Source organism: Phodopus roborovskii, unplaced genomic scaffold (assembly GCF_943737965.1).
Source record: "Phodopus roborovskii unplaced genomic scaffold, PHOROB, whole genome shotgun sequence".
Classification (NCBI taxonomy): domain Eukaryota; kingdom Metazoa; phylum Chordata; class Mammalia; order Rodentia; family Cricetidae; genus Phodopus; species Phodopus roborovskii.
Genome location: NW_026126469.1, coordinates 8547039 through 8561333, shown reverse-complemented (window position 1 = coordinate 8561333; position 14295 = coordinate 8547039). Strand labels below are relative to the sequence as shown.

Here is a 14295-nt window from a genome sequence, read left to right as displayed (position 1 = left end):
CCCTCCAAGGAAGCATAAAAACCATCACCCTCAGCAGCCAACATGTGTACCCACCTGCCCTGAGTTGACCTGCAATATTCCAAGGGTATCTTTCTCAAAGTTCTTCTCATATACCTTTCGCTTGTGCATATTTATTGTCATATTGTAGATGAGCAAGGAGGTGGGACTTTCTATCTCGCTGTCGTGCCCTTAGCTTTCTCTACAGAGAATGTTTGCAGGGTGTGTGTTCTCGCTCTTTAAAAGCTGGAAGGTGAAAATCCTGAGAAAACAAGTACCCAGCACGCAACCCTGGCAGAGCCTGGGGCTGACATTTGCAGAAAGTCTTGCTTCCTATTTGACTTCTCAAACTTTGTGGGAGAAGTAGGTATGTAAACCAAGCAGGTTCTACCTCCTATGGCACTTAAATATAGTCAGACTTCCCTGGCAAGGAGACATCTGCAATGTCTTTGCCTCTTGGAAGAGCTTGCAATGTCTACTGATCAAATGGCTGCTGCTTTGCAACTACAAAGAAGATGGTTTGTGCTACCGCCACGCCACCGCGGTGCCCCTGGGTACAAACAGAACTCATGTACTAGGCAGAGGGTTGAGTGAGACAGACTCTCCCAGCCTTCCCTGGGAAGGCTCAGTGCTCAGTGCTATCACATACCCACTCACGAGCCAGATCAGTGAGGACTCAGCTATTTGTTTTTATCATTCTCCTATCCGCAGACATCCCCTGGGAAGAGGTCTTAAACACAGTCATCCAGAACATCACTTCCTCTCACTTCTTTGGCATCTTCCTCCCTGCTCTCTATTTTTGGATTAGCTGGAAGGTCAGGATAGCCAGGTATCGGTGACAGGAAGTTAGGGACTACGAAATAATTCCTGGAGCTTGTGTAACTCGGAACTCCTCACAGGCTCTGCTTTCAATGAGTCTTAACCGAGTGGTGAACAGCTAATCCCTTGACTCAGTGAAATCTATTTTGGATGGCAGAGGGCCTCAGGCCCACGTGCCATTTTTCACCTTATAGATTGGTTTTAGTGTTCCCCTGCCTTATGTCCCACAGTGGCAAGCCTCCCACCCACTAGGGCGGATGTCAACAAGACAGATACCTGTAAGCTTGGATTCTGTCAGTGGTGCATTCTAATGTGTCCCTTGATAAGCCAGCCATATCTTTCCCACCCCCTTACCTGCCATACATGTTTTTTAAAAAATCCAAATTTCAAATAATTCATCCTGTGGCCTCCTTCCAGTGTCTCCAGAAGTTGACAATGTGACTTAGCCCTGTACTGTCCAGGATGGCAAGCATAAGCCACATGTGCCTACAATGTGCCTGAAATGCCTTGTCTAATTTAAGATGTGTGCAAGTGTCAAAAAACACATATTTCAAAACTGAGATACAAAAAATTTAAATATAGCAATAATTTTTATATTTTATATTAGAAATTATAAAGTTTGGGGCATGTTGAATTATTAAAACATTCATAAATCAATTTCATCTGTTTCTTTTTACTTTTTTATGTGGCTTCTAGAAACTTCTAAGTTACAAACATGCTGTGTTTCTATTGAACAGCACCTGGCCTAGACATTCCAGTATTTCAGAGATCAAATGATAGCAATTTATGTTTGAAAGTGAGCCAAAATCCTTCATCCAACCATGTGTTTGAGGTTTTGGCTGCAGAAGGAGCAGCCCTTGTCCATACTTCATCTTCTCCCCTTCATCCCACGCCACATAGAACACACACCAACCGGAGACTAGCAGAAATCCCATCGCGTCTACCAGCCTCCCATTCCTGTCACTCTCTCTAGAATGAAGTGTGACTTTGCTGTGATCATCAAGAAAGTTTCTGAACCCATAAAATAAATATGCTATGGTCAGTGCTCAGCACAGAGCCTCTGAGAGTAAAAGCAAGTCTCAGTTCTCTCTATCTCCGGGAGACAAACAGGTCAGAGTCTTTACAATGCCTTTTAGAAGGCAGCTTAGCTCCCCTTGCTGTTTCATGTATTTGTCAAGAGATTACACTGTCAGATTAGGAGCCACATGCTGAGCTAAGGATATTGTAAATGCTGGCCTTTGGAATAAGAAGCCACACAAAACTTAGTAATGGAAAAACCAAGGGTGATATGTTGTGGGGGCATTTGTACATCACGTGAAGATGTGTTGCCATGATTGGCTTAATCAAGAGCTGAACAGCCAATAGCTAGGCAGGAGATTTAGGCGGGCCTTCCAGTCAGAAAGAGGATGTAGGAGTCGATAATGGAGGTGCAGGAACGATGCCAGCAAGACACAGGAGGCAGTGGGACAGAGAAGCCACTTGGTGAAATGTAGATTAATAGAAGTGGGTTAATTTACGTTATATGAGCCAATTAGAGACAAGCCTAAGCTATAGGCTGAGCTTTCATGATCAGTAAGAAGCCTCTATGTCATTTGGGAGCTGGTGGAGCAGAGAAAGACGTGTTAGAGTGACAAGAACAGAGAAAAGTGTGCCTGCAATATTCTGGGAATTAAAACCAAGAGCTCGTCCCAACTGTACAGGGGGTAATGGCAGCGGTGTACAAACCATGCCACACAATGTATGGATGTTTGCTTTGGGGTTTTTTGTTTGATTTTGGTTGGGGGCATGTTCTGTTTTGTTTCTGACAGGAGAAAATTGGTCCTTCTAAGGAACACAGATGGAACGCTTTCTGGAATTCTAGAAGATCATGTGACAAATGTCACATGTATCTTATCAGGAGTGTTCCTGGAAACTTGCTGACAGACAGACAGGGAGGTGGACAGGGGGGTCTGGACTAGGAAGAGCTGCTGCCCAGAAAAGCTGAGTAGGCAGGCTGTGTAGGGCCAGGGGTGGGAGGGGCCTCCCTGAGTGTTAACACCTCCCACAATGTGTCCACAAAGGTGACTCTGCCCAGACCTTCAGCTCCTGAAGAGTCTGAAAATGACAAGAATAAACCAGTAGCAAAACTTTAACCATTAAACTCCAGAGGAATGTTTACCAAACACAAAGTAAGCTTAGATGTGCCCTCCCAGACTTGGGTCACCCTTGTCCCTACCGAAAACTTCATCACACACAGGATATACCCCAAAAGCTTCTTCAGTGAACTGCATTTGTCTCTCTTGATGCTAAAAACAAGGTAAAAGTCAGCACTAGAAATGTTCTATTGTAGAGTTTCCTTGTCAGGTACAGGATATGCCCTACATGGTGGCACTCACCATTAATCCCATTGCAAGGAAGACAGAGATAGGAGAATCTCTTTGAGTTTGAGCCCAATAGGGTCTACTAGTAAGTTACAGGCCAGCCTAAATCACATGGTAAGAGATTCTCTCAGAAAGAAAGGAAGAAAGGAAAGAGGGAGAGAGGGGAGGAAGAAGAGAAGGAGAGAGAAGAGGAGGGAGGGAGAGAGGGAGGCAATGAGGGAGGTTAGGAAGGAAGGGAGAATATACATTAGCTTAAATTTGCTACGTGGAATTTTAGGGATCTTTCAGACACATAGTCTAGTAGATGTATTTTTGGTTATTTATTGGGTTTTGGTTGGTTGGTTTGGTTTGCTGAGATACAGTCCAGTCCCACCTTGTAGTCCAGACTGGCCTTGATCCTCCTGCCTCAGTCTCCCCCACATGCTCAGACTGTAGGCATGTACCACCATGTCAGGAGATTTCTGTTTCGCTGTTACTCCTGAGCAAGTCTTAGTCAGCTCATTGTTTCTGGGCTGTACCTCTCCAACCCAATCTGCCAATTTATTTCCAGTGTTCCATATCTGCCCCCGCAGTGTTAGATGGGGACTGGGTGATAAGTGAACAGTACATACTCTTCTGCTAGAAAATGGGCTCAGTAAGAAGCTTGGAAGACTAGGCCTGAAGGAGATTGAGCCCAGCTTTGGGTCCTGCACTAGACCATGAAACCTGCAGCATCTAAACACTAGTCACAAACACAAGCCCTCAGGGTGGCTGTGAGGGGAGTGTGAGATGCAGAACCTCAGGACTAAGAGGTTCCAAACTCAGGATGAGACACATGGTGTCCTGGGAGCCTCACGGTGAGTTCTGAGGTACAGTTCTGCAGTACAGGAAGCCTAATAGTGCAGCCAAAGAGGGAGAGAGGAAGACGTCAAGTGTAAGGAAGGGGTCGGAGATTCTTGCTGGCTCCAGAAGCAGCCCTGTGCACAGAATGGTTAATAAGCAGAAGCTAGAAGCTTAATACAATTTTATTGTCAGCTAAACTTGTGACTGGCACAGACAACAAAGGGTTAATAAGTAATGGCCTCCACCAGCATCAGCTGGGTTTTGACAGGGGCTGTTATATAAGACGCTATCATTGCTAGAAGCTGAGTAAATGAGGAAAGTACTTAAAAAAAAAAAAAAAAAAAAAAACTTCTCGTGAGTCAGAATATTCCCTATTTTATGTCACTACCATCCCTACAGGCTTCTGGCTTTACCGGAGCAGACCCCCTCACTGTCCTGGAAAGGGAGTGGCTTTCCCTTCACCCTAGAGTCTCCTCTTGCCACAGTCTCCAAAGAGCTAGGGTAGCAGACTGAACTATGGCTGTTTGCAGGTCCTGAGAAACAGAGATAATTCACAGGGCCCACTGGCAACCAAGCCAGGCTCTAAGAGGACTGAGTGCTGGCACTAGCTTACCCCAGGACATGGTGTGTGACTTGGAGTCTCCAGAATTTGGACATTCCCATGTGTCCCTTCCCACAATATCTCATGACCACAACCACTAACCAGGCTTCTGCCTCCTTTTCTTTCCAGGACGCTTCCATTGCACATAGATTCCACATGATGAGAGAGAAACACCCCGAAAAATTCAACAGCAGGTAAGCGAGCATGCGAGCTGCTGCGGTGGCACCCCGCCAGCCCAGTACTGCCAGCAGTGTGGCCTCCCACCTGCTGCCACGGAAATGTCCTTCCCCTGGGTCGCCCCGGACTTAGCTTTCCTGCCACGTTGCCGGAAGGAGGGTTTCCATTTCTAACAAGAAAAAACTGTCAGAAACCTGCCACAGCCTGGCTGCCGGTCCCCTCCCATAGGAACTGAGCAGAGGGAGGAATTTGAGGAGCGCATGGGTGGCAAGAAACCTGCGTTTGGCCACCTGGAACTTCTCCAGGGACTCAGAGGTTTACCCCAAAAGCCCAGCTTCCCACAGCTGCCGGGGCTAGGGGAGAGAAGGGCTTTTCCGGGGTCTCAGATCGGGGAGGTACGAGCCTCCCTCCCAGACAGCAGAGGGCAGCAGCGAGGCCCCTGCAAAGGCAGTAACTCCGGAGTGCACCGGGTGGCCTCCAATGGGAGCTGGCATCCTGGAGGTTGGGTTCAAACATGAAAGAAAAGAGAAAACCAAATCAGTTGAAAGCGAACCTGTCTTGCAAAGCAAACATAATTTACCAGAATCGAAATGTGACTGGCATACAATCACGGTGGAGTTGTCCACTTTCCTTTTCTCCATTTCTCTCTCTTCTTGACAAAGCTCTATCCAGCTTTATCCTCTGTTGTACCGTTTCATCAAGATCATCATTGGATTCCATGCCCAGCCTCAGGCAGGTGGGGAACAGCGGAGTAACAATCTGGACTTGATCTTTGAACCTAAAGGGATAGTCATGTATTTTGCCCACAGAATTCTCCTCAGAGCAGAAGTTAGAGTATTATTACTGATTCCACAGCCTAGGAACTTAACCAGGGAGGCTTGACACAGTGAACTGCTTTAGGGTTGCATTCTGTCTCACTTAGCCTTAGGCCCACAACTCACTACAGACATGTGCTGCCTGTCAGCTCCTGAAACCATAGTCACCGTCTGGCAATGCCATCCCCTCCCTCAGCCTTCATTACTCCTATACAAGGATGAAATCCCTATTCATAAATTGCTACACATTTTTTTATTAAACTATTTACATTTATAGTGGAAAAGTGGACAAGCTTTAACATTTTTTAAAGTCAAATACAAATCTATTAACAAGAAGAAAAGATGACAGGCACAAAACCCAAGTGATGTTCTGCCCAAAGCTTGTGGTCATTGATATTGTGGCTGAAAGTGACAAGACGTGCCCTGATTGAGCTTGCACCCTGAGCACGTGTGTGCAGTAGGCTCAGGTGTAAGGAGCTGGTATACATAGTGGAGAGAACCTTTTGTCTCCCTCAACGAGGCTGCGAAGTCCTGAGAGCCCAGATGTCCTCACACTAGGTCATTTTACATGACTGTTCTGAAGCTTTTCTTGTCACTTCAAGTCTTTTTCTGAGGTGGCCTTGAGTTCCACCACTGGGTAGGACAGGATGTAGGTGGTGGCCTTTTTGAGAATAACTCCTTTGGAGGCTTTTTCATTGTGCTCCAACTCGGATCTGGTAGTACAGGGCAAACTTTGGTTTCAGCTCCTTCCTTCCTTCCTTGATGCTCTGAGATGTTGTGTGTCTATCTCTCCGTAGTTCCCTCTGTGTCTGAGGACCTGGGCTGGCATTGTTACTGATATTTCAGTACCCTACCAGTGCCTGACTGCCCTTCCGTGTAGAAGTGGTGTTCATAAACGAACAGGCGGCCGCTCTCGATGACCCCTTGGGCTATGTGGAGGTGTACTGTGGCCTCTTCAGGAGTGGGCTCTGATTTGGGCCTTTTGGCAGGGAACTGCCTCTTTCCCACACAAATAGTATCAGTTCCATCCTCATCCTCTTGTCCTTCCCCTCCACAAAGACTAAACTCCTCTCTTCTCCCAGAAAAGTGGATGCTTATCCCAGCAAAACAGCAGCCTTGAGATAGCTTTTGGAAAAACACTCTTGCCATCCTACAGATGCTCAAGGTCTTCTTTATGCACATACCCTTGCAAGTCCTCAAGTCCCTAGGCCTGTGGATTCCATGGGTTGTGCTCATTCATTCATTCACTCATTCACTCACTCACTCAGCAACATCTTTTGAAAATATACTGCAGACCACACAACATTATATGAGTTTGAGACTGATGGCCATCACTCACTGCCCCCTGCTGGCAATAGGCTGAAGAGCAAATGTGTACCAATGTGAGTGAAATGATGTGAGCAGAGGGGACCTAAGAGAACAAAGAGCATGGAGCTAGTCATGGGGAGTTTTCTAATGACAAAGATGCCCTGCCCAGGTTAAAGAAATCAAGCACATATGTTACAATTTGATAAAAAGAGAAGGGCAGTCCGCAGAAAAAGAACAAGATGTATCAGAAGATAAAGACTGTGTTTCCGAAGAAGCAGCCCCCAGTGCAGCTGTTGCATGGTCCCTTGTAACAGGAAGGAAGGTATTTCTGTCATTTCAGAGAACAAGGAAGTAGAGGACAAAGTTTCTCCCTGTTCCAAAAATTGAGAGAGAGCAACATGTGAGTGGAAGTGAGCATCAGAAAACCCATGTTATTAAGTCCAATTAGAAAGACAGATGGGGGGGGGTCATAACGTGCACCCGAGTGTCGAGTATCTTGCCCTGTAGAAGTCTTTCCCTTCTCACTCCCCAAATCCCATTTACAGGACTGACAGATTTGGTGAGGTTAGGAGCCTCTTGTTTCACCCAGTAAAGATGACAGGCACATGGATTTGAATTCAAAGCTACGTGCTTGCTTGAGAAATGAAGTTGTTCAAAGGGAGATACTGTTTTATGAAGTCACTAGCCATTTCCTCTGGAGAACTCTGGGTCCATGCTGCTTCCGCCTTTCATGCCTTTATCCAAAATACCCAGGAGTATTCACTTTGTCCACCCAGAGGCAGGCAAGCAGCCATTTTCTCTAGGCTTCCTTATTTAGCATTGGAGATGGTTTTAAATAGGCAGGTGGTTGTTGCCATGGTTACCCCCATTACACCAGCAGCTAAACTTAGGAAGGGCCATGAGGGAGAGGGAAAAAAGCCTGATACCCAGGATTTGAAAATGTAAATGATATTATCAAACAAAGCTTTGTTTTACTGGGATGGACTTAAGTTCTTCAAAGAGTGGTTGCTGCTTGGCTGCAAGCCTTTAGCATTAATGCCTAAGACTGGCCCCTCAGGGATAACCTTGAGGCTAAATATAGGGAGTTGTAATTGGTCTGTTTGTTTTGTTTGTTTTCAACAAGAGAGGACTAGTCAGGGCTGGACTTGCCCAGGAAACCTGAACTTTCTTTCAAATTGCTAGTCAGCTTGGGGGCTATTCTAGTAAATCTTAACCCAGGCTCCAAAGGCTTCAGGGGTTCTGAGAACATTTTGAAATTGTACCAAAAGCACTCTCTCTCTCTCTCTCTCTCTCTCTCTCTCTCTCTCTCTCTCTCTCTCTGTCTGTCTGTCTGTGTGTGTGTGTGTGTGTGTGTGTGTGTGTGTCCTAAAAGGCATCAAATTATGACTCAATTGTTGAGGTCTCTTAATGCTTCCCTCAGTGAACTCTCTATACTAGTTGTTGCTAGAGAAAGTAGTAGTTTTAAATCCAAGTGTTCTCTCTTAAGGAATAACTTTGTTAATGGAACAAAAGTCAGACTCAAGGAGGTGGTAGTGTGAGCTATCTCAGTCAAGTTAGGCCCCTTCTTCCACCTGGTTATTGTTCCTGATTTAGCAATGTCGAGAAAATTATCATATCAGCATACAGGACACAGAGTTTTAACTCTGCTGAAATTCTAATATGTTAGAACGTGTTCTAGTGTACGTGAGACATGATCTCTGACTTTAAGAAATTCACACACTAGCCAGGCATAGTGGCATGTGCCTTTAATCCCAGAACTCAAGAGGCAGAGGCAGGTGGATCTCAGTAAGTTTGAAGCCAGCCTGACCTATGAGTTCTAGAACAGCCAGGGCTCTGTAAAATAAAATGAAAGAAATTCACAGTCTAGCAAAGAAGGGAAAATAACCCTCAAAATTTTTACATTTTGTACAAAAGGAATTTACACTTAGTAAGCCATGGGCAATACAAGCAGTGGTTCGGTGCATTCAACATTTTAGCATCACTTCTTGAAGCTCACTCACAAGCAGACTGGGGTTTAAGTGTAGAACCCAAAACAACTCAGATTTATGATTCATTCTGAGCTCCTGCTACATGCCAAGTAGTTAACTAGGTATCTTATAATGCATTAAATTATTTAATTCTCAAGACGACCTTACAATGTGAGTGTTGGCATTCTTGAATCGTGATTCTCTGGGACAAGGAAACAGCCTTGGAGAAAGTGATAGACTACCTTTTAAGCAGTGAGCTTGATTTAATTTCTTAATTACCTTGAACTCGAGTTCAAGCCCCACTGTTCTCCAAGGACTTGTTTGCATAGATCAGTGTTCTAGTGTTTCCAAAGCCTCCTAGGGACTTTGCACGTGACCCCATTCTGTGTTCATTATAACAGATAAGGGAGAGTGCTCTTGTTTCCATTTTAGAGATAAAGAAACCAAGGCTAAGGATGATGGTGACATTTTTGTTGAGTTAGGGAGTACAGGGACATCACCCCTTTTGATCTCATATAATCTAAGTCTTCTCTCTACTCCATTGTCCACAGCAAGGAGCAGGACTGTCTATAGGCTTTGGCACTGAGCAAAATTAAAACATACAGTCCCTTGTTCAAAAACTATTAAGAAGTTTGTGATCAAGCATTAAACTAAGCCAAGATCTGTCCTAAGTGCAGGGCCTGGAATGACTGCACAGGTATCATGCCTATGAGGTGACCGTGGCAAAAGAGTTGAATTCATTAAAAGCCTCATTTGTCTGGATCACAGAGTAAACAATTTACAAAAGAGCAAAGAAGGTTTGAACTTGGGAGGAGAGGAATTCTCAGTTTTTTAAAGGTGGTCAGTGTGTACAGAAAAGAGGACCCTACCCAGGTCTTCTAGGTAGCTAACCACAGTCTTCACCAAGTTTCCACACCATCTGGGAAGTTTTATGTGTCTGAAATCTATTCCTTAAAGCCACCCAATGTCACTGTCACAGTGAGCATCCAGGAAGAGTCTCACCATGGAGTCATTTATTGGTGCTTGGGAACTCTGAGCACTGGAGGAATGTGTTATATAAACCTGTTGAGTACCATCCACTTGACCATGTCCCTCAGCAACTGAAATTAAAGCCGAGAGTTATTTCCTGTCAGGCCCTTCAAAGGGCTCACGTCAGTGCTGCCAAATGGCTGACCACCTTTCCTAAAAGCTCTCTGGTAGTTAGCAGTAGGAGCCAGGACCAGGGAGCTGATGAGGGGTTCCCCAGAAACCTTAATGTAGCTTGAGTCTTTAGACGGTTAGGACATACATTGCAAAGAACTAAGTGCCTAGTAGACATTTATAGAAAGAGGCAACGGGACTTAACCCAAGCTGGCATCAAAATTTGGCTCTGCTGCTTACTGGCTTTGTGACCTTGGGCAAGTAAATTAATCTCTTTAATCCTTTGCTTCCTCCCTTGAAAGTCTCGCAGGGTTGCTAGAAGCATTGGTGATGTCTATGGTGCATAGTCAGAGTTCAACAATATTTTCTGTTGAACATCACTGACTGGCAAGCATGAAGACTAAGCATTGTCTTAAGTCACCGATAAGCACTGACAAGGAACATATATCTTTGATGGAGTATCAAGTGCGATGTGCTTTTCCTGTGATCTTTGTTATGTAGACAAGTGTCCTTAAACTGAGAAATTGGAGAAAACTAAAAGTTGTATCAGATCTGACCGCTGGGAACATAGTATTAATTAAGCAGGGTTGGCTTGAGTTGGATTAGTTCTCCTGGATTAGTGCTACGGAGAAAATTCCTTCCACCTGCGCCATGAGGCAGAGTTTGGGGTCTGAGCACCAGAAGTTCTAATGCCAAAAAGCTGAAGGCTGGGTTAAGGTAGAGATTCAAGACTCCAAGCTGACATGGTAGTAGGAGGAGCAGAGTGGGAGAGAGTGAGGGGAGGGTGCAGGGCATATGCCAGGTGCTCCTGGAATGTTCAGTGCTGGGACCGTGGAGGACACAGCTGGTGGAGAAGCAGGTGGCCCAGACCGTCAGATACTGGAAGTGTGCCTACTATTGTATATGATGCTCGCTGTCCTCACTACCACCTCTCACCTCCCTACTCTCCAGCCTTAGCTGAACACTGGGAGGTAGGTGGGAGCACGTTGAGCACGTTCCATGCATGCAGTTTTGAAAGTGCAAGGGCCTTTCTCTTGACTGCCTGCAGCACCCCCCCCCACATCTACACCACTTACATAACAAACTCCTTTATCTGAAAATGATAAGTCATTCTTTCACAAGCCCTGTGAATATCCCCAAATTGCAGCCTAGATGTTTGGCTTTAATAGCAGCAAATATGAGTTCAAATTCCTGGCAGGTAGAGTCCAGTGCCCTACACAGGGCTTTGCCTCCTCCTCAACATTCAGTATCTCAGGAGAGGTACTCAAACTGTCTGTTCCTGTTTCCTCTGATACATAATATGTTGTTTTCAACTGTTTGGGATCTGGGGAAGGCCCTCAAGAAGTTGATTGTGGTATTTTCTATTTTTATTCTTACTCCTGTGGACTTTTGTAAAGGAAATGAAACCCTTTGCTTAGTCCATCTCTTTAAAGCCAGCCATGGTCAACGGGGCCTTTTTCTAATCCCATCCCTCAGGTGACCTTTTTGGTGCTTCTCCAATACATGTCCAAGAACCCTGAAATACACTGAGCCATTCAAGCTCCCAATCTCCCCCATTGCAAGGTCAACAGACTGGTAACTTGTATCCCAGTCAGAAGTCTTGATTCCTCCTTGCCATGTAACCTAACATATCCCCAGTTCTGGGGTTAGAGCACAACATCTTCAGCATTATTCTGCCTGCTGCAAATCCATCATGGCCTTAGGCGTATTCTGAGAACTCAATAGAAGAATGCATTTGAAGTGCTTACTTACCCTGGAGTCTGGGACAGCAACAGCAGCTGCTCCTTTTAGAACCATTATCACTACCAAGGTAGACCCTGTGCAGAGGAAGGTCAGGTTAGCTGACTCAGAACCCTTGATTCTCTGAAGTGAGTGGGTAGGTGTCTGGTGGTCATACAGTGAGTCATCAGCTGGAAACATTTGGCACATGCTTTATCTTGATTTAAATCAATTTTCAACAAAATATCAATCTATTTTTCATCATACACTTTAGTAACTCATCATACAGTGTTTTATATGGTACATTGGGTTATTAGTGCAAATCATTTGAAAAGTAAACAAAAGCTAAAGGGGAAAAAAAACCATTGCAGTATGTTGATGCGTTTTGATGGCTAGTTTGACAGATACAGGAAACTAAGGTGATACCTATTTTTATAGAGTTGAATGAACTACTTTCTAAATATTTTCCTTTAGACAAGCCATTCAAGCTCACTGTAGAAAAATAAATCATGTCATCCCCCATCCCAGGAAATCCAATGCTCTCAGCATCTACTTCCTCTCAACATTTTCCCTGTGCAGTCTTATTTCCTCAAGACCACATTGTATATACTGGTTTAAAACATTATTACAGTGACAATAAATGTTATCTCAGAAGCATTTATAGGCTGTGAAAGGAAAATTATGAAAAGCAGCTGATCGGAGTAAGTTTATCCAAAGTGGGGATTTGATTAATATTTTTCAATTAAAAAATCACAATGTTTTGTTGAGTTGATGTGAGAACTTTAGAGCTATTATTCAAGTCCCTTTGCAAGTGAAGTAATTCTCTAGCACGCTGTGCAGCTCTTCTGTGAAGGATAAATAAAACCTGAAAAGTTCTCTTAGTTCCAGGCCCTGTACATGGTTTTACAGTGTCTCAGTAGGACCTGATTGTGTTTATTCATCAGGGGCAATAAGGGGTTGCTGTCCAAAACACACAGTGATCAACTTTTTGAACAGAATGATCATGAGACCATGTAGTAGGTACCGAGAAATTGATCTGCTGGACCCAATGGTAGCCATCACCTGTGGAGGACTCTGGAACACATTGCTTTAACTGACATAGTTGGCCAAGTGTAAGATAAATATTGTCAACTCATTTTACAGAGAAATCGGAAGGTCAGAAACAGTACTACACTGGTGACCATACTAGTCACAGTGAATAGGGGAATGTTCCCAAGACCTACTGGTCAACGGGACTAGGAGGAGGTAACCAAGACCTATTAGCTATGGGGAACCAGGGACTGTTGCCAAGATCTACTAGTCAAGAGGAAGGTACTCAGGACCTACTGGTCACGGAGTGGGGGGGGGGTGTTACACATTAGAACCAGGCCTGTCTGGCTTCATAGCCTTGTAAGTCTGACCACTCTTCTATGATTCCATGTGCCCAGTTTGACAGTGTTGCCAGATGAGAAAAGAAGCAGCCAAAAAAGAGCCAAGAGAAGCCACAGAGCCAACTTAAGGATGCATGAAAACCATAACCAAACCACACGCATTTCCTTAGAGGGGACCAACAGGTGCAGTGGGAATGGGCTTCAGGAACAGGATTTACAACAGGAAACTCTCCATCTCAGCTCAAGGGCAGGGCAGAAGGAGGGTTTGCTATTTGGGGTATGAAAACAAAACTTTTGGTCTAGAGCCATTGCAAAACATGAAATGAAATAGAAAAAAAAAATTGCAGAATCCCTTGCAAGCATTCCCAAAAGCAGAACTCTTGATTCATCTGTGATGAGAAATACATCATCCTCTTCTCAGGCCAGGGCAGGGCTATGTCCAATGCACCATCTAGCCACACCAGATGGGAGTCTCTGCCCAACACACTAGGACTGCCTGGGATGTCATGGTCTCACATTTCCTCCTGCTTAACTCCCAGTGGTACTAAGTTGTCCCTTCAACCCACTCTGCTGCCCTCCCCCTCAGCTCCCTGCCTAAAGCTGCCCATTTGCCTCCTTGACACATGGTTATTATCATGTTGTCACCACACCAAGAGTCTCCTGCCAGAACCCACGTTCCATTTCGTAGGATCTTAAGCTCTCTTACTTTATATATATACAGTTCTTTCTCCCCAAGCACAGTGCCATCTCCTTGTTGGCACATTCTTTCCCTCATCTTCCTGATATATCCTGTCCTTATTTCCTCAGGGAGTATGACATCTCCTCACGTAGCCTAACCATCACCCATTGTTTCAAAAGACCTTCCTAGTGTCCCAAGCATGCCCTTTCTGACCAACCCCAGCCCTGGCCCCAAGATGTGCATTTGGTTTTGTCTTAGAATCCCTCTAGAAAGCTTTTGACATATTTTCTCCCACTTTCATTGTTTTCTATACAGTTTCTATACAGTTTACTATCTGGGGACTAAACTGCTCATTGCATCAACCCAGTTAGCCATTTCCATCTCAGAATAGTCTCACCATATTTTGGACCCACTGAACCTAAACTGGAAAGGTAGCATGTTCCTCACTCGACCAAAATGTGTTGGGTGACTATTATTATTTTTGTAATAGCTAATATCATTAAGGGTGGGAAGGATGGACT

General features: G+C 44.8%; 1 protein-coding gene across 4 annotated transcripts in view; it reads left to right on the top strand.

The window, feature by feature from the left end:
• Positions 1-14295, top strand: part of Dgkg (diacylglycerol kinase gamma) — a 193012-nt gene that overhangs the window by 107555 nt on the left and 71162 nt on the right. For all 4 annotated transcript variants that reach the window (XM_051191208.1, XM_051191207.1, XM_051191210.1 and 1 more), the window contains one exon: positions 4729-4793. In XM_051191208.1, coding sequence (XP_051047165.1) covers positions 4729-4793 — 65 coding nt within the window. The remainder of the gene's footprint in view (positions 1-4728; positions 4794-14295) is intronic.